This window comes from Mesocricetus auratus, unplaced genomic scaffold (assembly GCF_017639785.1).
Source record: "Mesocricetus auratus isolate SY011 unplaced genomic scaffold, BCM_Maur_2.0 Super-Scaffold_100022, whole genome shotgun sequence".
Classification (NCBI taxonomy): Eukaryota; Metazoa; Chordata; class Mammalia; order Rodentia; family Cricetidae; genus Mesocricetus; species Mesocricetus auratus.
Genome location: NW_024429203.1, coordinates 29,906,979 through 29,926,645, shown reverse-complemented (window position 1 = coordinate 29,926,645; position 19,667 = coordinate 29,906,979). Strand labels below are relative to the sequence as shown.

At 43.5% G+C, this 19,667-nt stretch overlaps 1 protein-coding gene and 1 long non-coding RNA gene across 9 annotated transcripts; one reads left to right on the top strand and one right to left on the bottom strand.

Annotated features, from left to right (window-relative positions):
* Positions 1 to 4,567: 4,567 nt before the first annotated feature.
* On the bottom strand, positions 4,568 to 16,374 carry LOC110340785. 3 transcript variants are annotated; one of them, XR_005870306.1, is made up of 5 exons: positions 14,618 to 14,756; positions 13,766 to 13,931; positions 11,347 to 11,433; positions 11,201 to 11,235; positions 4,568 to 9,072 (listed from the first exon to the last, which is right to left on the bottom strand). It is a non-coding gene; the product is annotated as an uncharacterized LOC110340785 (long non-coding RNA). The 3 variants fall into 3 exon arrangements; XR_005870307.1 differs by having other exon boundaries at positions 11,098 to 11,433; XR_002382593.2 differs by lacking the exons at positions 4,568 to 9,072; positions 11,201 to 11,235; positions 11,347 to 11,433 and adding an exon at positions 16,240 to 16,374 and having other exon boundaries at positions 12,096 to 13,931; positions 14,618 to 14,764.
* On the top strand, positions 9,149 to 18,434 carry Colca2 (colorectal cancer associated 2). 6 transcript variants are annotated; one of them, XM_040729976.1, is made up of 5 exons: positions 9,149 to 10,230; positions 10,900 to 10,994; positions 14,716 to 14,770; positions 16,118 to 16,347; positions 17,767 to 18,434. In XM_040729976.1, the coding sequence occupies exons 2-5, from the start codon at positions 10,935 to 10,937 to the stop codon at positions 18,139 to 18,141; spliced, it is 720 nt and encodes a 239-aa protein (XP_040585910.1). In that variant the 5' UTR covers positions 9,149 to 10,230; positions 10,900 to 10,934; the 3' UTR covers positions 18,142 to 18,434. The 6 variants fall into 6 exon arrangements, with proteins under 6 accessions (XP_040585910.1, XP_040585912.1, XP_040585911.1 ...); XM_040729978.1 differs by lacking the exon at positions 9,149 to 10,230 and adding an exon at positions 10,421 to 10,689; XM_040729977.1 differs by lacking the exon at positions 9,149 to 10,230 and adding an exon at positions 10,421 to 10,700.
* The last annotated feature ends 1,233 nt before the right edge of the window (positions 18,435 to 19,667 follow it).

Sequence of the window (19,667 nt, the reverse complement as noted above, 5' to 3'; positions counted from 1 at the left end):
AAATACAGAAACAGCAATCCGCCTCCAGTGAGTGTGAGAGGTGTGGATTCCTTTGCTGAGCTGAGTAATCTCCACTGACTGGAGTGGTTACTTGCAGACCATTCACCTTATAAAATGACCTACACATACCTTGACTTTGTGGGTGCATAAACCAGGGACCACAGGCAACACTGAATTGCCTCTTTCAATCTTCTACCGCAATCATTTTTCTTTTTACTTCCTTCTCACACCTTTTAAAACCCTCTAGTCCCTCCTGTCTCCTAGAAGCCAAGACTCTCATTTTCCACCCAGGTCTCTAAAACCCATTTTTGGTCCAGTTCTTCCATAGCATCCCCAAAATGTCCTCTGCTCTTGTCTCATTGTTTACCTCAGCTAGGTGTGTGTGTGTGGGGGGGGTGGAATCTGAAAATTCAAATCTGGGTATTCATTCATACTTAAATGTGAATGGCAGATATGTCTCCTTCGCTAGTCTTCTGGTGGTGTTTTCTGTCTAAGCAAACCACCCTAGCTTATGGACTACCAGCAGAAATGCTGAAGTCAAAAGCTTTCCTCTTCCTTGTACTCAAAGCTCCCTCCTTTGAAAGTATTTTTGTGGGAACAAAGGAACAACGAGCTCTGGGATCTGTGGTGTAGCACTCTCACAGGTTCCCTGCCGACTTCCTCTCTTCTCAACAGCTGCTTTTGGATAGCCCAAGATACACACATACCTATGTGTATTATACAAATCTATGGAAGTACAGTGTGATACTTCAATATGCTTGTTCTAATTTGCTTTCTGTTGCTGTGATAAATACCACCAAAAGCAACTTGGGTCAGAATGGGCTTTACAGCAACTTGTAGTCCATCATCAAGGAAAGTCAGGGCAGGAACCTGGAGGCAAAGACCATAGAGGAACATTGCTTTCTGGCTTGTTCCCTATGGTTCCCACAACCTCCTGCCAAGGGTGGCACCACCTACGGTGGACTGGACCATCACATATCAATCCTTAATCAAGAAAATGTCCCCACAGATTTGCATGCAGACCAATCTGATGGAGGCATTTTCTCAGCTGAGGTGATGATTCCAATATGTGTCAAGTTGACAAAAAACTAACAAGCATACTGCATGAGCATTACACAAAGACTCAGATTATGGCAGTTAGCGTACCCATGACTTCAAAACATTTTCTTGTCTTGGTAGTAAAGCATTAAAATCCTTTCTTCAACCATTATAATAAAAATAAAGGGAAATTATCTCTTCTAGGTCTTTTGAGATATAAACTGTTGCTGTTGATGCTAGTCACACTACTGTACAATGGTTTGACAAAACCTACCTCTCCTAACTGTAAGTTTGTACTAATGACCAACTTCTTTCCTAGTCCCTCCTCTTCCCCACCTCAGTCTCTACTAATCTTTACTTCTATCTATCTCTACAAGGTCAACCTTTTATACAATGTGCACAAAGTAGATCATGCAACACATGTCTCTGGGCTCCTGACCTACTCCACATCACGTGTGCCCCTAAGGTTCATCTATAGTGTCACAAATCACAGAACTTTTTATGATTGAGTAGTATTTGTGTGTGTGTGTGAGAGAGGGGGGGGAGGAGGAAGGGAGGGAGGGAGGGAGATTTTCTTTATCTGTTCATCCACCGATGAGCACTTGGATTGGTTACAGTTCTTCAAAAGCAATGATTCCTCAAAACATTAGATACACAACTTCCTCCTAACCCAGCAACTGAGTGTACACTGGAAGTAAAGGTCGGCCTGCCCCTACTCTGCTCAGTGTGTGCTCACGGGAAAAGCTGGCAACATCCACCACAGCAGAGGAGCGCTGTTCTGGTTCCCAATAGCTCTAGAAGAGCCTTGTGTCTATCATCCAGTTATTACTCAAACCTGAGCATCAGGCCCCCTTGCTGGAAAGAAGAGATCTGGGTCCTCTGTAGATTAGGATTTCCATGAGGGCTCCAGAGACAGTTTTCTAGATTGGTTGTGTAAACTTTTTAATAACTGTATTATATAGCTCTCAAAAGGGAAATTTACTAAGTAGTAATAAAGCAACATCATTTCTATAAATTATATATATATCCTCATAATTTTAATATCTGGTTATTATGTTCAATATTCATCATCATGGCTCACTTTGCATTATCTACTCAAACACTGTATTTATTTATCTTGTGTTACTCTGAAGATACATTGGTTCTCAGACAAATAGAACCTGTCAATCAGGCCTTGGAACATAAAAGGACAATAGAGCACAAAAGGTGTCTACATCCTTTTTAAAGTGCCTACTTGGTTCAGTATCCATAAGGCTAACCTATAACAGGGGAGACATATACAAATCACATTCCATCTATTATCCATTGAAGCAGTCTGGCCTACGGAAAATGGGAGGAAGTCAGAATGAGGCTAATAAATTCCAAGTAGTAAATGACTTTAAGGATCCTGTTTAGTTTTATGTGTGTCACTTTCATATATCCTAATTTGTTTTATTGCTCTGGTGTTGCACGAAAACTAAATGACCCAGAGACAGATATTAGGGTTCAAGCTTCAAGCTGAAGATCAGAAAAGCAAAGCAGCCGGCCACTAGCTCTTACCTCTAGTTCAGGCTGAAAGGACTAATCCACAAACTCTTCACCAAGCCTCAAACTACTGTGTCTCCTCAGTGTGGCTGGAGAATGAATGCCAGCTATGAGACCCTGTTCCTGTCTTAAATACCTCTCATGAGTCCTGGGATTAAAGGCTTGTGATCCCAAGTGCTGAGATCATTTTTGTGTGAGCTGTTTCTCTTTAGGACTGGATCAATTCTGTGTAGTCAATGTGATTTTGAACTAAGAGCGATCCCTCTACCTCTTAATCCTGAGTCCTGGGATTAAAGGTGTGTACCTGGCTTCTATGGCTTGTGGCTGACTTTGCTTTCTGAATCCTCAGGCAAGCTTTAATAAATCATAAATAATATATCTTCGCACTCTGGAAATATCTTACTAAAATGGAAACAAGCTACAAAGTTATGGTAGGGAAATTAATCATATTTCCCTAGATATTTCCTATTCAGCATGTGGATATTAACCACACCTTTGCTTACACAATACCATAATGTGGAAAAAATGCATTCCTCTCTTTCCCACCTCAGACCTGGTGCTTTCTGACTCATTGCCTCTCACGGAAGAACTGAAGAACACTATGACCCTCGCCTCAGAATGCCATCTCTTTTGGGTTTTGTTAGGATTCAGAACATCTATGTTTTAAATAGATAAAAATGGTTAGGTCAAGCTCAACCTATTTAAGAAAAAAACAGAAGTTAAAGGTGAGACTTAAGGACTAGCAATAAGGCTTAGCGAGTGAAGCCTGCTGACCTTAGTTCTAACCCTAGATCCTAATGGGGTGGGAGGAGAGAAGACTCCTGGAAGGTATTCTCTGACTTCCACACATGTACTGTGATATGCACACACCCCATATGCACACACACACCACACACAAATAAATAAACGCATGGAATAAAAATTGTTAAGTGAAACTTAAAATCTGCCCGTGCAGAGCCTGCATTGTAGACAATTACCCCATGAATCACTGGAAGCAGACACAGCATGCTGTTGGAAGTGTTTGCACTTCTCTTACAATGTAATTCAAACCTCAAAGAATGAGAGAAGAAAACCACATCTTTACTTTGTTTATTTAATAAGTGCTTTTCAATGATCATTATGACTTTTCACAGATGAGTTCATAATGCAATGGCATGGCAGTACTGAAGGGCCCCCCAAAGAAAGTCCACAAAGGGAAAAGCTAACCTCAAGAGTAAGATATGTGCTTGCATATAGAGATGCGTATACACAGAAGAGCATCTGAATATCTATATGTAAGTATAAATATATAGTCAGGAATAAAACCACTTTTATTTAAAGTAACAAGATAATAACTATTCCAAGGTTTAAGTCACGCTGCATTCTAATGATATTATAATGACTCACCAAAATTAACTTAAGGTTCAACAACTGGGTTCCATTTAAAGTGGCCTCTCTGTTCAAGCCACTGCTAAACTGTTCATCTTATATAATATATTCACTGTAACCACTGACTCTAGAAAGAGAAGTGCAAGCTCCTACACTCTAGATAAAGAATGCTTATCTAGGTAGAGACTCAGGGGGTGGAGGACTCAGGAATGGCTCACCTTGCATCCCTAGCACCTGGCTTAGGGACAGAATGTTATAGGTGCTCAGTAGACCCTTCTTCGATTGAACTAAAACCACCACAAAGATGAACAGCTCTTTAGTCCCTGACTCTGTGGATGACAGCTCTCTAAAACAAGCTGACCATGGATGGATATTAAACATTTGTGGGTACATTCTTAAGATGGCTGGTTGAGTATTTTAAAATATCTTTAGAAAGAAAGATTGATGAACTTCTGAAATAATATAAAATATATTGCTGTATTGTTTACTAACCACATGTACTATGAGATATTGCTAAGACATATAAACTAGTTATTTGAGGTTTAATATCTCTGGTGTGATTAAAGCAAATATAATAAACCAGAAACTATAATCTCCCAGGGTCAAACTAAATAATAATACAATAATTCCATACTCATTTGCAAACATTGACATCACGTTTTATTAGATATGTGACACATAAGCATCTTTGAACAATAAGACATAAGGTTTGCATTACAAGAACAGGAGAAAAGCTACACATCCTAAAGGAAAAACTTCATCAAACAAATAATATGCTTTATATTAAGACAAATGATAGACTTTTCCCCTAACCAAACATCTTGAGTGGAATAATCCAGAAGTTCTAATGCCTAGTAGTTCATAAATGTACAATCACTCAGCCATTTTATTCCTCAACCTGGGTGATGCATTTACAATTTTCATGACAGTATTCTCTATACAATTTTATATGTTAGAAATATGGTACGATAAAAATGTTTTAAGTAAAACAGAAATGCTACAAGCAGTGTATATGGCACTCTTCTTGCCTAAATAATAAATGATCAAAAGCTGGTTCATTATAAGCTTTTCTTCGTAAAGTCTAAATTGAATATATACTGTGAGGAGAAACTATGTACAGAATCTTACATCACCGCCATCTACTAGCTTCTTGGTAATTTTCACATGAACCAAATGTGTACCCTAAGGACCAATAAATACTTGTTTCTTCTATGTATTCAACTTTTTGGAACTTGATATTTCCCACAGCATTCAGTAACAGTGTCTCAAAAGGTGACAAAAGAACTTTGCATTACTAAAGGGCTGTAGTCAAATTTGGAAGGAATAAACCACACCTTTCCTTATATCAAAGGTCTTTTAATATGTACAAGTCTAAGTTTAATAAAACCTACTTTGGCGGGAAAAGCATATTGCTGTACAGTCATTCACATACAAAAGACCATCAATATTTTTCCGTTTTCAGTTAAAAACATTCAACTTTCCACATTAAAAACATCCATTCTACTCACTGCAGGTCCTGCTGGATGATTTTATGAAGGTCAGTGACAAGCTAAAGGATTTCTGACCTTGGATGTGGAAAAGCAGAGATCTGAAAAGCTGATTTACGAAGAATGGGGGAAACTGGGGAGCGTGGCTTTAAGGAAAGGTTTGAGTGAAAAGCAAGCACTGACTGGCCAGAGAAAACAGCACATGATTATTGAATAAATGGTAAATGGATGTGTGAAAGAACCCACAATAGAAAAGCAGCAATGTGCTTAGCGTGGTAGAACAGAGCCATTGCTTACTTATCTTTGTATTCCTGGTACTCATTGCCCTGCCTGGTGTAGGAACTTCTAGTTGACTTATGGATCAATCACTCATCACTCCATTTAACGATTCCAGTAATGGCAAAGTCTGCCTAACCAGTAGTCAGACTCGTCTCCACACAGAAATTTCTGTGACCCAGCAATAGAACAACAAGCCAGACAGCCACTGACCAAGATGTCAGTCCCTTTCAAGGTCTCTTCCAACGCTCAGCATCAAGACACTGTGTTGTTGTAAGCAAAGGAGCCCGTGACAGCCAGTCAGACCCCACAATTTCTTGCTCCACCTAGTAACAAGCCCCCAGGAAGAGGGGGCACGCAAACCACAGTCAGCATAATGAACAGCTTGTCTTCATCTCTAGCCAGATGCTTCTTCCAGGTTCGGCGTTTCTAGACAATTCCGCATCAGTATGCTGCAGTCTTAAGCTCCTTGGACAAACTGATAATACAGCAAGGACTTTGGAGTGAGACTTAGAAAAGTTGAAAGCCCAGTTCTGTCATTTATGTGCTTCCTAAACTTGGCAAGATGTACATCCCTCTAAGTCAGCTTCTTCAGCTCTGTGGTGGGAACACTACACAACATAGATCTAGCACCCAGGAAACAACAGATGAGAACTTTAAATAATCTTCTATGGGCTGCAAATGTAGTTCAGTTGTAGAGTGCTTACCCAGCATGCCCTGGATTCTATCTCAACACCAAAATGAATGGATGGATGGATGGATGGATGGATGGATGGATGGATGGATGGATGGATGGATGTACAACCAAGAAGAGTACCCAGTTCTATAGGCATTTGGAATCACTGGGCAAAAAAAAAATGGCTGGTTACTCTGGGTATATTCCTCTCTCTCTCTCTCTCTCTCTCTCTCTCTCTCTCTCTCTCTCTCTCTCTCTCTCTCTCCCTCTCTCTCTTTCTCTCTCTCTCCCTCTCTCTCTCTCTTTCTCTCTCACACACACACACACACACAGATATGAAAGGGGGCTTTTAGCTCTGAAATGTCGGTTCTGAGGCTTTTCAGTTACAAGAACAAGAATCAAAATCCCTTAATGTTCGGTTGACCTATAGTATAGATGACAGGGGGGGAAGACTCTGAAAACCCGCCTGAAGAAATAGTTTTCTGTAGTTGCTTAGCAGCAACAGACCCCCTCTCTCAATCTCAGCAACACACAGAAGCCCCAGGACAGGGGCCATGGCTCATGCAAAGGCTTCTGGCAGAAAAGATGCAGATGTCATTGCTCTTTGTTGTCTCTGCAGACCCCAGGCTTCAGATCCAGTCGCTAGCATCAATGTCCTTGATGTTGCCAAGGGAAAACTGTAACCTCAGGCCTCCTCTGCCCATTTGTATGTGAGTGGGGAGCTGAGGAAGAGTATTTACTCTGAAACAATGAGACGGCGCTCCAGAATAGGGCAAAGGGAGGCACATATAGAGTCAGAGAGTGCAGACAGGAAGTGAAGAAACTCATCCATAGAAAGAAAAACGAGGATTAGAAGATGTGGGGAAGAATAAACAAAAACAAAAAAAAGCCAAAGGAACAAAAAGGAAAGCTTCTTAAAAGCAAGCCAAAACTAAGACCAAGACAAAAAGGAAAAAAGAGGCATTGGGCACTGCAAGCAGGAAGTGCTGGGCAGGTCCTTCCCTGGTCTGGTCCTCAGGCCTGGCTTTGCAGAAATCGGTTCCAGTGGCTGAAAAAACGCCAGCTGGACCAAATACAGCCACACCTTACCCTACCCTCCACCACCAGATGCTACCTCAAGCTTCCCGAACCTTGATCCTCTCCCAGATATGTGGCTCCACCTGCCTGACAGACAGCTCTACCCATCATGCTTTTATTATCCCCAGAAGTCCTTGAGCTGAGCTGATTGTTATACCCTATGTCTAACATACTATATTTAATGCATTTTAATTTTTCAGGTTTTTTTCTAAAGGTCTTGGGAGCTAAGGCTTACTACTTTTTGTTTTTCATTTCAGAGAACTCAAGGATTCAAGAATAGAGTCCTGTACTATCACTTTATTTGCAGTCCTGGAGATATCTAGATTTTTGTTTTCCAAAGGAGACCCTTTTGTATCGCTGTGGAGACTTGGCCTGGCATTCTAGATCACCCCAGTCTCTCCCATCTTTCAAATCACAGGCCAGAGAGCAACCCAGGCAGTGCTTGGGGAATGTGCATCAGCACAGGCCTGGGTTACTCGTGAGGGGTCCAATGAGGCCGCTCGACTCCAAATCCCCCCACCTCTCTCCTCAGAGCCTTCGAAATAAACCCCATATCCTTCTCTAAAACAAGCAGAGGTGCTATGAGGCAAAAAGACTGGGGTGCAGAGGAAGAAGAAGTTGGAAAAAAATACAGAATCTGGAATGCCAGCGTACAGTGATGGAATCCCAGGCTAGAGAAATCTCAGCCGGTCCAGGGCAGTGGTGAAGATCCACGACTCTCCAAGGAGCAGAGGGAGTGCTGATGCGCAAGGACTTCTTTCTGGAAGCCCAGTGTCTGCGGCCTAGCAGGAGGGAGGATGGATCCAGAGGGAAGCCCACAAGCGGTCAGGCAGGGTCAGGGGAATATGAAATGCAAAGCTTAGGCCTCTGCTGTCCTCTGGCCTGCCACCTGGGCCCAAAGTGGCCATTTGCTGTGCCACACCCACTGGCTGCCATGTTCACTTTCCAAAACCTGAGATTTCTCCCTTAAAATGGAGATTGGACAGGTGAGAATCCTTGTGGCTAGCCAGCCTGGCTGGGGTGATCCCGGAGGAGCAGCCTAGGTCAGTGGGGGCTTCTGAGCTGCCTTTGAGGCAAGAACATGGAGCATCTTTGAAGACACCTGCTCTGTCTGTGGGGAGGTGGATAAAATGTTTAAAATAGGAGAAAAGCAAGGGTCAGGACCCAAAGGCCTCTCACTCCCTGTTTCTCTGGACTCTCTGTGGGGTGCCTGTGTGCAGGATTTCTGCAGAAGATAGTCCATTTTGTTAAGCCTTTGAATATTCAAATTGAAAGTATCGCGCAATCATTGATTGTCAAATCATGGGTTTCTAGAGGTTTTAAATACTTGGCATGAGGGGGAAAAAACTCAAACCTATACCCGAAGGTATAAAACATTAATTCTGTGTGTCTCCTACTCCAGGGACCTGGGTGCTGCCTCGTGTTTGGTGAAACTTTAAAAATGTCGCATCTCTGCCTTTCTCCCTGCACAGGAGCCCTCCTAGGTGCTGAGTCTCTGAAGCTGCAGCCTCCAGCCTCCAGCCCAGCTCCTGCTGATCACGATGTCGGGTAACTTGGCTGCTTCTCCAGGGGTCGGGTCATGAGGGCCAGGGGTACTTGGATCCCGGTGTATTTCCTCTGTTTTTCCTGCGTATAACAGAGAGTCACAAAGTCAGAGCAGGATAGTCAGGGCCGGGCATGGATCCAGAGAGGGCGCGGGCCTGCTGTGTCGGCTCCCTCTGGGTAAGGACAGAGGCCCAGAGGCCCATCTGGCTGCTCCGGACAATTGCATACCCCAGGCCCCTGCCCGACCCTTCACTTTTCCACCTTGGCGTCCTGGGAATTGCAGGCGCCGATCTTGTGCGCCCAGAAGCGGCGACGGGGGGAGCTAGAGGCTCACGGTGAGCCCTGGACTGGAGCAAGGACGCATCCGGCAGGGAGCTGGGCTGGGGCTGTCTCCGTGAGGACCCCAAGGCGCGCCCGCTGCCAGCAGATCCCAGAGCCGAGCCGGGCAGTGGGGATGGGAGGGAAGGAGACTGGAGCGGAGAGGGCACGCCCTGGCACTACCGCGGGACACCCAATTCCCAGGATCGGGAAGAAGAATAGCGCACCAGATTTCCTGCGGGATCCTAGCTCTCAGGATCTGACTTGTGGGTGGGGGGTCTCCCAGCTGTCCAGCCGCGGTCCCTGCACTAGCCAGGCGAGGCGCTGGCGGCCTGGCATTATCGCCTGAAGCCCAGGCCAGGGGCTACTGCGCTCCACCCCTCCCCGTGCGACTCCCAGGCACTTGCTCTAGGGTCAAGGTCGGGGCGGGCAGGAGTCACCCTGGGCTTCTGCAACAGAGCCCCTTTGGAAAGTGCATCTGCCGGGTCTAGCCTGACCTAAAAACCAACGAGACCTACTCACTGCGCTCTGCCGGGGGACCCCCAGGCTGACACCGGTCCCTCCCAGCCGACCCCCGCCTAGCGCGGCCGGCCTCTTGGGCTCTCCCATGCCACCAGGTTCAGCTCTGCGGGCTCAGGGGCGGCCCCTTCCGGAGGGCGGCCTTCAGGCGACCGCGCGGTCCTAGGAAGCCCCGGGATGCCTTTACTTAGACCTGCAGCTCTAGCTGGAGAACTCTCCACAGCACAGTTCTCCGAGAAATACCTGTGCCGGAAAGGGAGGGCGTGGGAAGAGAGATGAAGAGAACGACAGGGTCCAAGAGTGGAAGGAGAAAGGGGATGAGGAAGAAGGGAATTTTTAAAAAAGGAAAGGACTGACCGGAGGAAATTCCCTGGGCTTGGCCCCTTTTCTGGGATCAGTCCAGTAAGTCCCTCACAGGGTCTGGACTAAATGCCTAAACCTCTGATCTTTGTATGGGGGCGGGAGGGGGGACGCTGGCTTCCCGACCAAGGGCACCACAACTGATGGTTGTAACTCCCCAACAGCCATGCCTGGCCTGGTGAACGAGCATAGTGTGTGTGTCTGTGGGGTGGGGGTGGGGGGTTTGTCTCACAATAATGTCTCTCATTATGCTGAGATGGGTAAGGTGAGCTGTTGTGAATCAGAGAGCTCCCCCAGGTCCACAAGTTCAGCCAGAACCCCACATTTTACTCTCTTAGCCAAAATAGTAGTAGGCTTGCTGGACCTGCCTCCACATTCCAGAGCAGCACAGCTTGTACTATACTGAGGATGAGGCCCAGCTAGGGGTGAACAACTTCATAGATGCCCAAGGGAATGTTCCCACTAAGACCCTGAAGCAACAGCCTGTCTTCACCGTTTCAGGTTTGAGAAATGTGGGTGATTACATACCTATGTATGTGTGCATGTATGTATGTGTGTGTGCATGTATGTATGTAATTATTGCATTCTCTTGTGTTCATCAAAGATAGAAACTTGGCCTTTGGTGTCCCAGTCTTATCAATGGGACCCTCACTGTACCCCTTGACACCCAAACTTTGGAACTGACCCCTGACCCGGTTGCCTCTCCCCCAGAAAAGCCGAAGGTGTATCAAGGTGTCCGAGTGAAGATGACCGTGAAGGAACTACTGCAGCAAAGAAGGGCACACCAGGCCACCTCGGGGGCAGACGTAAGCACAACCCCCTCCCTCACTTCCAAGTCCGCCATTCAGCCCTGTGTCTGGGAAGACTTAGAGGCCACCCACAAGCACAGTCCCGTTTAGGGATTCTTACAACTTCTGTTCCCAGCTTCACCCCAGGTTACCACAGGCAGCCACAAACCCATGCGGGTCGTGGTGTAGGGCTCGGGGTTGTGGGAGGCTCATCGCTCACTCACTGTTCATGCTTGAGCATGGAAGGCTTGTTGGTCCTCTGCAAGGGAGAAAGGAGGCAGCCAGCAGATAAGTACATTGTTAAAGTGTTAAGATAGAGTATAGGTACAGCCCCCACAGACCCCTAGAAAAATCTCTCCCTGAAACCCACCTCGTTTCTCTGTAACTTAGACTTTGAGGTTATTTATGTGAAAAGTCACCAGTCACTGGATGTCTCCAGAAGAAAAGGACCCTGTCTCTGAAATACACAGAACTGTTACAAAACTGATCCGGGCAGTCATAGGGTACATTGCCACTTCACATATACTACCAAAGTACTCAGGGCAGCTGCAGAACCGTACATGCCAGGTGTGGTTGTCCAGCAAGAAGTTCAGCTTGAAGAGCCTTCACCATGACACTGTTACTGCTTGTGGGTAGGCATGGGTGTGGAGAGAGGATCAGGGAGCTAGGACTCCAATCACATATGATAGTTATCACTGCTCCCCATCTGCCTGTGGCATTGTTCGTGTTCCAAGCAGGACTTCATGAAAGGGTCTTTGGCACCTCTAGTAATGGGAGGGAGAAACTGTGCAGGAATGGTGAGATAGGTTTCTGAGCCAGAGGAACTGGGTTTAGATCTCAGCAACTCTGTGGCTCATGTCCACCAAACCTTAAATCATTCTCTTTTGTCTGTCCCTCGCACCTTTCAATTGAAAGCTAATAAGGCTGTGTAAGGGTTAAACAAGTACTTAGAATAGTATTTTCTACAGTGAGTGCACAACAGATATTAACTGGGAAGGATCACCAAAATAAATTCCAACCAAGGATGGATAACCAGGACACACTAATGTGTATTATACCTTTTGCTCAGAACTTAGAGATGTAGAATGTCCTTATATTGCAAAGAGGGACTTCCACTGGTTCTTTTTTAAATTAATTTATTTATTTTTAAATAATTTATTTTTAAACACTTGTACATCCATTACTTCATTTGGTTGTGATGATCAGATGACATAAATACATCAGAAATCTGTATTCCACCATGATAGTTAAGATCCAAAGTCTTGAAGCTGACAAGAGGCTAAAGGCAGAGCCGAGATAATCTTATTTTTCTATATTGCCATCTCTAAACTCATCATACTAAATAGCAGTTTAATAACCTCAACGGTTCACAGCTATACCATTAACAAATCTAGGGCCAAGAAAGCTGGAAAGGGCTTTTGCAGGCAAAAATAAGTCAACCAAGGTGTTTACAATAAAACATAATCTTTCAGCAAGGAGCCTTGGTATTTGTCAGAACTCTGCTTCATCTGCACCCAGAGCATCCATCCTATTTAGGCAAAGCAACACTGTCACTGTTTGGCCCTTAAAATTGGTGTGAGCACTGTGGGCTCATTAGCAGAGTGGAGGGTAAGAGGAAATATCTGACCAGGTTCTGTCCCTGAGAAAGTTCCGATTTGACATTTCCTGAGCTCCCTTTGAGAAGGAAGAAGGACTTCAGTAGCAGTGTCTGTCAAGAACATGCACTGCTTGCTGGAATATGCTCTGCTCTGCTTCCTGGGAAGCCCTCACTCACCCCTGCTCTTTCTAGTACTCAAGAGTCATGCACATAGAACTGGACAGGGGACCCAGATGTGAAATCTCTTTCTGAGAGCAGTGAGAAGGATGTGGGATTCTGGGACTGTTCTGGCGGTGTACCCAGCCAGCAAGGGTGGTAGATAGCACCCCAGGGAGAATAATGTGCGCCTGCTTCATGCAGACCTTCATAGTTTCGCAGAAACTGTATCCGACTTCACCCAACGTTAAAAGATATCTCTGGGAAACAGTCATCCAAGGAGAGAATTAATTGTGCCAAATATTGCAAAGCAAAAATATATCTGTCTTGTTTTTTGCTATGAAATCTCAGTAGTATCTAAAATTTTAAGAAAGTAGTCATGAATGGTAGTTACAGGCTGAGGTATATATCCAGGTCTCAAGTGTACCAGAAGAAACTATGTGTGTCAGACTGGTAAATTTAATTTTAAAAACTTATTTCAGCCATAACAAATTATACATATGCTCTCTCTCTCTCTCTCTCTCTCTCTCTCTCTTTCTCGCTCACTCGCTCTCTCTCTCTGTGTGTGTGTGTGTCTCCTTCTTTGCCTTTGGGTAAAGAAAAACGAGTTAGAATTTATCTAAAGATAAAGATAAAAATTCTTCTTAGCATTAGTTGTTTTTGTTTTCTAAAGTCTTGATGTGTTTTTTTATACTGTTGATTATGACTTTATGTGCTGTTGGAAATCTAAGAGAGAGGAACCATTCTTGGTATTCCTGGGGCAAAGTAGAAAGTGAACCGAGGGCTAGAAAGATAGTATCAGTAGGATATTATAAACATACCTCCTGGTAATTACAAGGAAGCAAGCACACAGACCCATGGGGGAACCAGGGGGTTAAAAGCCAGCTCTACAATGGAGCAGATTTTTTTAAAGATCCATTCCTTCCAAGTCCTTCAGCTCAAGCTGCAGTCAAATATTTGCATAAAGAGCAGATAAAGGCTTCCAGCTTCCTGGTTCATGACATTACAGCATGGATCGTTTTCAAAATTAACACACCTCCTGTTTGAGCAGTGGCTGGCTGTGCAGCGCTTGCAGGTGGCTCAGGGAACAGGAGTGAGTATCCCCCTGCAACCCAAGAGAGGTGTGGTGAGCTCGGCTTCCTAGCCCAGAGCAACAACAGCACTCGCTGGTCCCTTTAAACTTTAAAGCCACCACCTGAAATCTAGAAGAAAAAAAATCCTGAATGACTCGGTTAGTGTAATTGTCCTTTCAACTGGAAAAGGCAAGCTGCTTAACTTTATTTGAAAGGTTCAGCCTTATGAATTTTCAGCATTTAGAAACAGTAATTTTAAAAAGCAAATTATATAGAAAACAGTTTTTCAAAATATGCAAAGATCTGAAATTTTTCTGGTTATGAATGCAAATGTTCGTAGGCTCTGAATCACTGAATACAACTTCAGGAATTTTTTTTTAGATTTTAAAGATCATAAATGTGAATATTTTAGCTTCTATGATTTAATAAATCTGGAAACAATGTCTCATTATTATTCATTTCTTTTTGGGAAACGAATTCCTGGGACTAAGAAACCAAGTAATACATACAAACTTTGAGGAAATATATTAGCTAAAGTCATAGCTGGGTTAAGCAAATGTTAACTCTTACTCAATATAAATAAAACTGCTTAAAAGTCAGATTCCTTGCTGAGTTTTCTTGAATTGTTCTCTTCTGCAACAAAAAGTAGTCACATTAATCTTTGTCAAAATTAATAACCCAACATTTTAGCAAGGAATCTGATGTTAGAAAAAGACAAAATCCCCAAATAGACAAATCTACAATCAAATCTAAAATATATAAGGCTGACTTTATTTAAAGGAGCCAATGTTCTTAGAAGAAGGAGTCTAGCTTACCGCAGCAGAGCAGGAGAATCCTGCCCAGCTTCCCCAATGTAGACCTGCAGCCAGCGCTTGCTTCCCTTGGCTTCATGCGTCTCTTCTTGCCTTGACAGCTGTCAGGAAGCAGCAGTATCCACCTTCCAGACCCCAGCACGCCATCGTCTGCAGGTCAGTAGAGCAAGCTTTACAGTTCCCTCAACCTCTTTCAAAAGTCCACATCCGAAGCCCTTCAGAGCTTGACTCAGGGGTTAAGAGAGGCACCATCATTTAATTGGAATCCAACCAATCAGAAGGTGACTCCCAGATGCAAGCCCAGCAAGGAAAGAAAGACAAAGTTTTGCCCTCATTCTGTACTGTCTACTCTGTCCCAAGACTTTGTCCTTCACATTTGTCCCAGTTGCTGGTCTCCAGGCAACTCCACTTCACTATGAATCAAGGTTTGTTTCAGCATTTTTGTTGTCTTGGTGTACTTTGAGTTGGGATCAGAACATTCAGAGTGATGCCTTTGCTCTTGTTCATTTAGTGTCTAGCCGACAGGGGCTCCCTTCCCACCCTTTACTCCCTTCCCAGAAAGCAGTTCAAACAAGTGTAAGCTTCCCGAGCCCAATATGAATAACTCTTATTACATAAACAGTCCTTCTTATGCCTCCACGCAGCTGAGATGTAAGGAGGTTACATAGACGCAAAGCTGTGCCTATGGCAGTTCTCACCAAATATGTCACTTTAACTTAACCTGAGAGGAGCCTGGGAATTCTATAGCCCCTTAATGGGCTCTATCTAAACCTCTCCCGTGAACCTATGAGACTGATTTGCACACACACAGAGATAATAACATGGAAAGGGGGTTATGCTTGTCAGATTATTCTCCTTAGCTCAATATCGCTTTTTTTTTTCATTATACTCTCCTCTTGACATTTCCATGAATAAGACAATTTTGTTCTGTGTTTCAGAGCAAAGTGCTATTAATTTGTACTCTACACACCAGGCTTCCAGTTTTAGTGAATGCATTACCATTTATGCCATTTCTCAAAACCCTCTCCTCAACAATTTAAGTTGCTACATGAAAAGTTTAGGAAAGCAGCAATCCTGAATCATGAGTCTAGTACCAGGTTTCCCAAAGCCCCCAAACAAATCTATCTGTGGCTTCACGGAAGTCTCCCTGAACTGCAGATAGAGTTTAGATGTCATTGCTTCCGTACTCTGCAAAGTGGAGGTGTGTGCTCTCCCTTGAACGTAATATTTAGATGCAGGCTAGGCTGCTATGCTTTTTTTTTATTTTAACCCTAACCATATTGAGAGCCACCTATCATTTTACAGATCAGATTCATTTCCCTGGTACTTGGGTTAACCCAAGACAACTAAAACAGTCCAAATTCCTAAACTGTTTGCTTTTAGGGAATTTTCCAACCACCGTTTCCCCCCTAAACATAATAAGCAGAAAAAAATAAAAATAAAAATTCCATTCAAATCTACTTTGCAATTTTTAAACAAAAATCATTTCCCTTTCTCTTCTAGGACTATATTTTGAACCCGAACCAATGTCTTCCACACCCAGTAATTTTCAACCCCGAGAATTTTCCACCTGTGTCTCTTGTGAAGAAAGCCCAAGCTGCCTTGACCAGATCTTTGAGTCCTACCTTCAAACAGAGACACTCCCAGGGCCTTTGCTCAACTCCATGCAAAGTGCTCCCCACTACTTCCCAGACAGCTGTCAAGTGGCCCCTTTCTGCTATAACCAGAGCCTGGTAATTCATCTGCATCCTTCCTGTAACCTGATGGTTGCTAACTGTGGGGTAGAGATGCTTTGTAGAAGGGTTTGCATCATTTCGTGAGAAAGCTTACAAATGTTATCAACAAGGAAATAGTCAGGGGAGCATTTAAAGTTCAATGTGTGGGCACCTTGAAGGGCATAAACCTTTGAATACACACTTATTATGATTTCCAAGTAAGTGGATGTCTGGCAATAAAAAGTTTCCCTGGTGCTACTCACTTGACATTTTTTAACATCAGTTAAGACATCTGTTAATTTGAAAATCAATAGTTTAAACAATAGACCTTAGAATTTTAAGTCCTTAAAATGGATTGAGGCTATATATGTGTGCGTGTGAGATACCAAATATTCTAATGGTGCCTGGCTTAATTGCTAAATTGACTCTACTAAATGGCTGGTTTGGTCTGCCATAAGCCAAGTGACATATTTAAGACTGATAGAAAACAGTCCTGTAGTATATGCCTTTAATCCCAGCACTTGGGAGGCCTAGACAGGAGGATTAGGAGTTCAAGGCCAGTCTCGGCTAAATAGTGAGTGGAAGTACAGCCTAGGCTACATGAGACCTTCCCCCAAACAAAGACCAAAAAAAAAAAAAAGTCCTAATCTTTGAAAGAAGTTGGATTTTCTGTTCTTGGTGGATCTCAAATGTTCAGAAATGTATTCTCTTTAAAATGAGTAAGAATGCTTTAACTGTTTTAGAGATTTATAATCTTTTAAGTTTTATATACAAGTTTTTTTCCTTTTAAAAAGAAATGTGCATACTTTTTTCTTTAAGTTTGTCACAAAGTCTATATAATGGGTAGGCTGAATTTAGAGAAGATGAGTAACTACAGAATGTGCATATTTTCATGAGGAAATAACACCCAGCTTCCTCTCAGCATCCAAGTCTGTAAATTAGCTTAAGATGTGGTAGCTGGAGGAATACATTGGTGATGGGGGAGGGGGTTTCTCATCTTGGGGAGTCCTAGATGGGCCCTGGAGGACTCAGGTTTTACCTCTGTGTGTTTACATGGTCAAGGATGTGGAGAAACATCCAAGGTGCCACCTGCAGCTTACACTGTGGCACGCAGCAAGATTTGATGTGCAGGTGACCCGAGACACAGTGGGATTTTGTGGTTTAAGAGCAAAACATCCTGCAAAGTATGGTTTTAACAAAGGAAAGCAGTGAAGCAAGACAATTGATTGTTGGGAAAGAGAAAGAGGACTACAGGATGTAGTGTCGTGAAATCACGCAGTCAGAGAATGAGATTACTTCTAAGGACTTAGGGGGATGGCTTGAGCCTTCTTTTTACCCCGGATTTTCTCACTTGGCATAATTAAGTCCACACTGCTCAGTTCTTTTGTTCCTGTATAAGTTACGAAGCTTTTTGTTTCCTGGTTTTCATTTCTCCAGACTCCAGGATCGCCTTCGGATTCCTCCAGCCTCTCCGGCTCCTTTGACTGCAGCTATTCACCAGCTCAGCCACCCTCCTACACTCCAGAGAATTACACTTCTCCTCCTTCTCTGGATTCCCTAACCCACAGCCTCTCAGAAGAAGGCTACTCTTACCACCACCACTGGCCTTCCCACACCCAGTACAACCACTTCTCCCCGGCCACCCCCTCCGTCTGCTACTGTGCATCCTGCGAAGCAGAGCACTTGGATGCCATCAGAACCTCGGAGTTCTTCTCCTACTCCAGCACGGACTATGTGGACTTTGCCCCCTCGGCAGCTACCACCAGCGATTTCTATAAGAGGGAAGCGAGCTGTGATGCCTGCTACAGTTAGTAAAAACCACACTGGAGCGTGGTGTGGGTACATATGCTTCTCTACTGTATCTAGATGACACTTAAACCTTCAGCCCATTCACAAAATCTCCCACATGTGGTTTACATCTCACGGTTTTCAACCTCCTGATACTAGTGTAGGAATCGATATAAAGCCCTTAAACCTGGTTTCCTACCACTCTTATTTTATACACTCGCTATTAAAAATTTTTATATGGAATTTCTCCCGTGCCTTGCTTCTCAGTATAACGAACAAACTCTTTTGTAAACTAATAAATAACTTTGTATAACAAATGTTGGGTTCTTTTCCTACTTGCAAATAATGATATCATTTGACTTCAATATTACCAATTAATCAAGAAATCACTAACTGTAATTGAGTGGTTTCATCTAACTTATTTGTGCATTTAAAATTATTCTAATATGATGGAATGTCCTGGATGCCATGGGATAGAGCAATAGGTATTGCTAAAAGGCTGAAAAAGGAGAAACCTGCTTTGGCTAATTGAGGATGTACATCTTGGAGCAACATCAGACAAAGGCATGATGAGTCATTGGCCTCTTATATTCACCATTAGTCAATGGAATGTTAATGTGACCAAAAGCACACACTTTACCTACAGCAATGTTAACCTTAAGATAACTCTTTTGCATTTCCAAAGTACTGTTTTGTAAACTTTCTCAACAAATATTGATCTTTTTTCCCTGGCCATCTGTCATATAGTAGATCCAGTGCAGAGTTTAGATTTGTGGTCATCTTCTCTTCCTGAACTCCTGGCTTGGTCCTTAAATATGTATCCCACATGCTTACATGGGTTTGATTTGTAAGATTGTCTGTGTTGTTTACAACTGACTTTCAGAGTTTGAGTCCTCCAATCAGTTTACTAAGGAGTCCAGCTGTCTTTCAAGGTCAAGGAAAGTAACCCACGTGGAGTCAAAACTACACTAGTCATACTACATAGTTAAACCACACTAGTTAATCTTGTTTGCCGAAGGCAACAAGACACAACCACAGAAGTGAAATCTTGGGTGTATTTTTTCATGTCCCACCTTTGATTCATGGAGCTATATTGGCACCACAGTTAAAATTCTGTATGGATCTTTCTGTGTACAGGTTTTTCAGTCGTTATCCCATTCACTCTTCATGACAACACTGAGAGCAAACTGAGGAGTCTGGGGCTCATAAAAGCTAAGTCAATGGCCCAGATTCTCCCAGATAGTAGGCATGCAAACTCTACCCCTTACTCTCTGGTGACAAGTTTAAGCCATCTTTTATGAAATACTGTTCAGTAGACATAGAGTCATTAAACCCCACACAAAGGTCTGTTTTCAGCTCTATCAGGCCTCTTGGAAGGACCAAACTGTCTCCAAGGTACCAGGATGTGAAGCTTAATCGCTAAGGCCCCAGGGTAGTGCAGGGACCTGAATGGAGAAGCTGACTCACTACCACTCGGTGGCCTCCTTGTGACAAGACAGGAGTGCTTTCAGAATGACTCAGTCTGTCCTCTCCCTCAGTACTTAACTAAG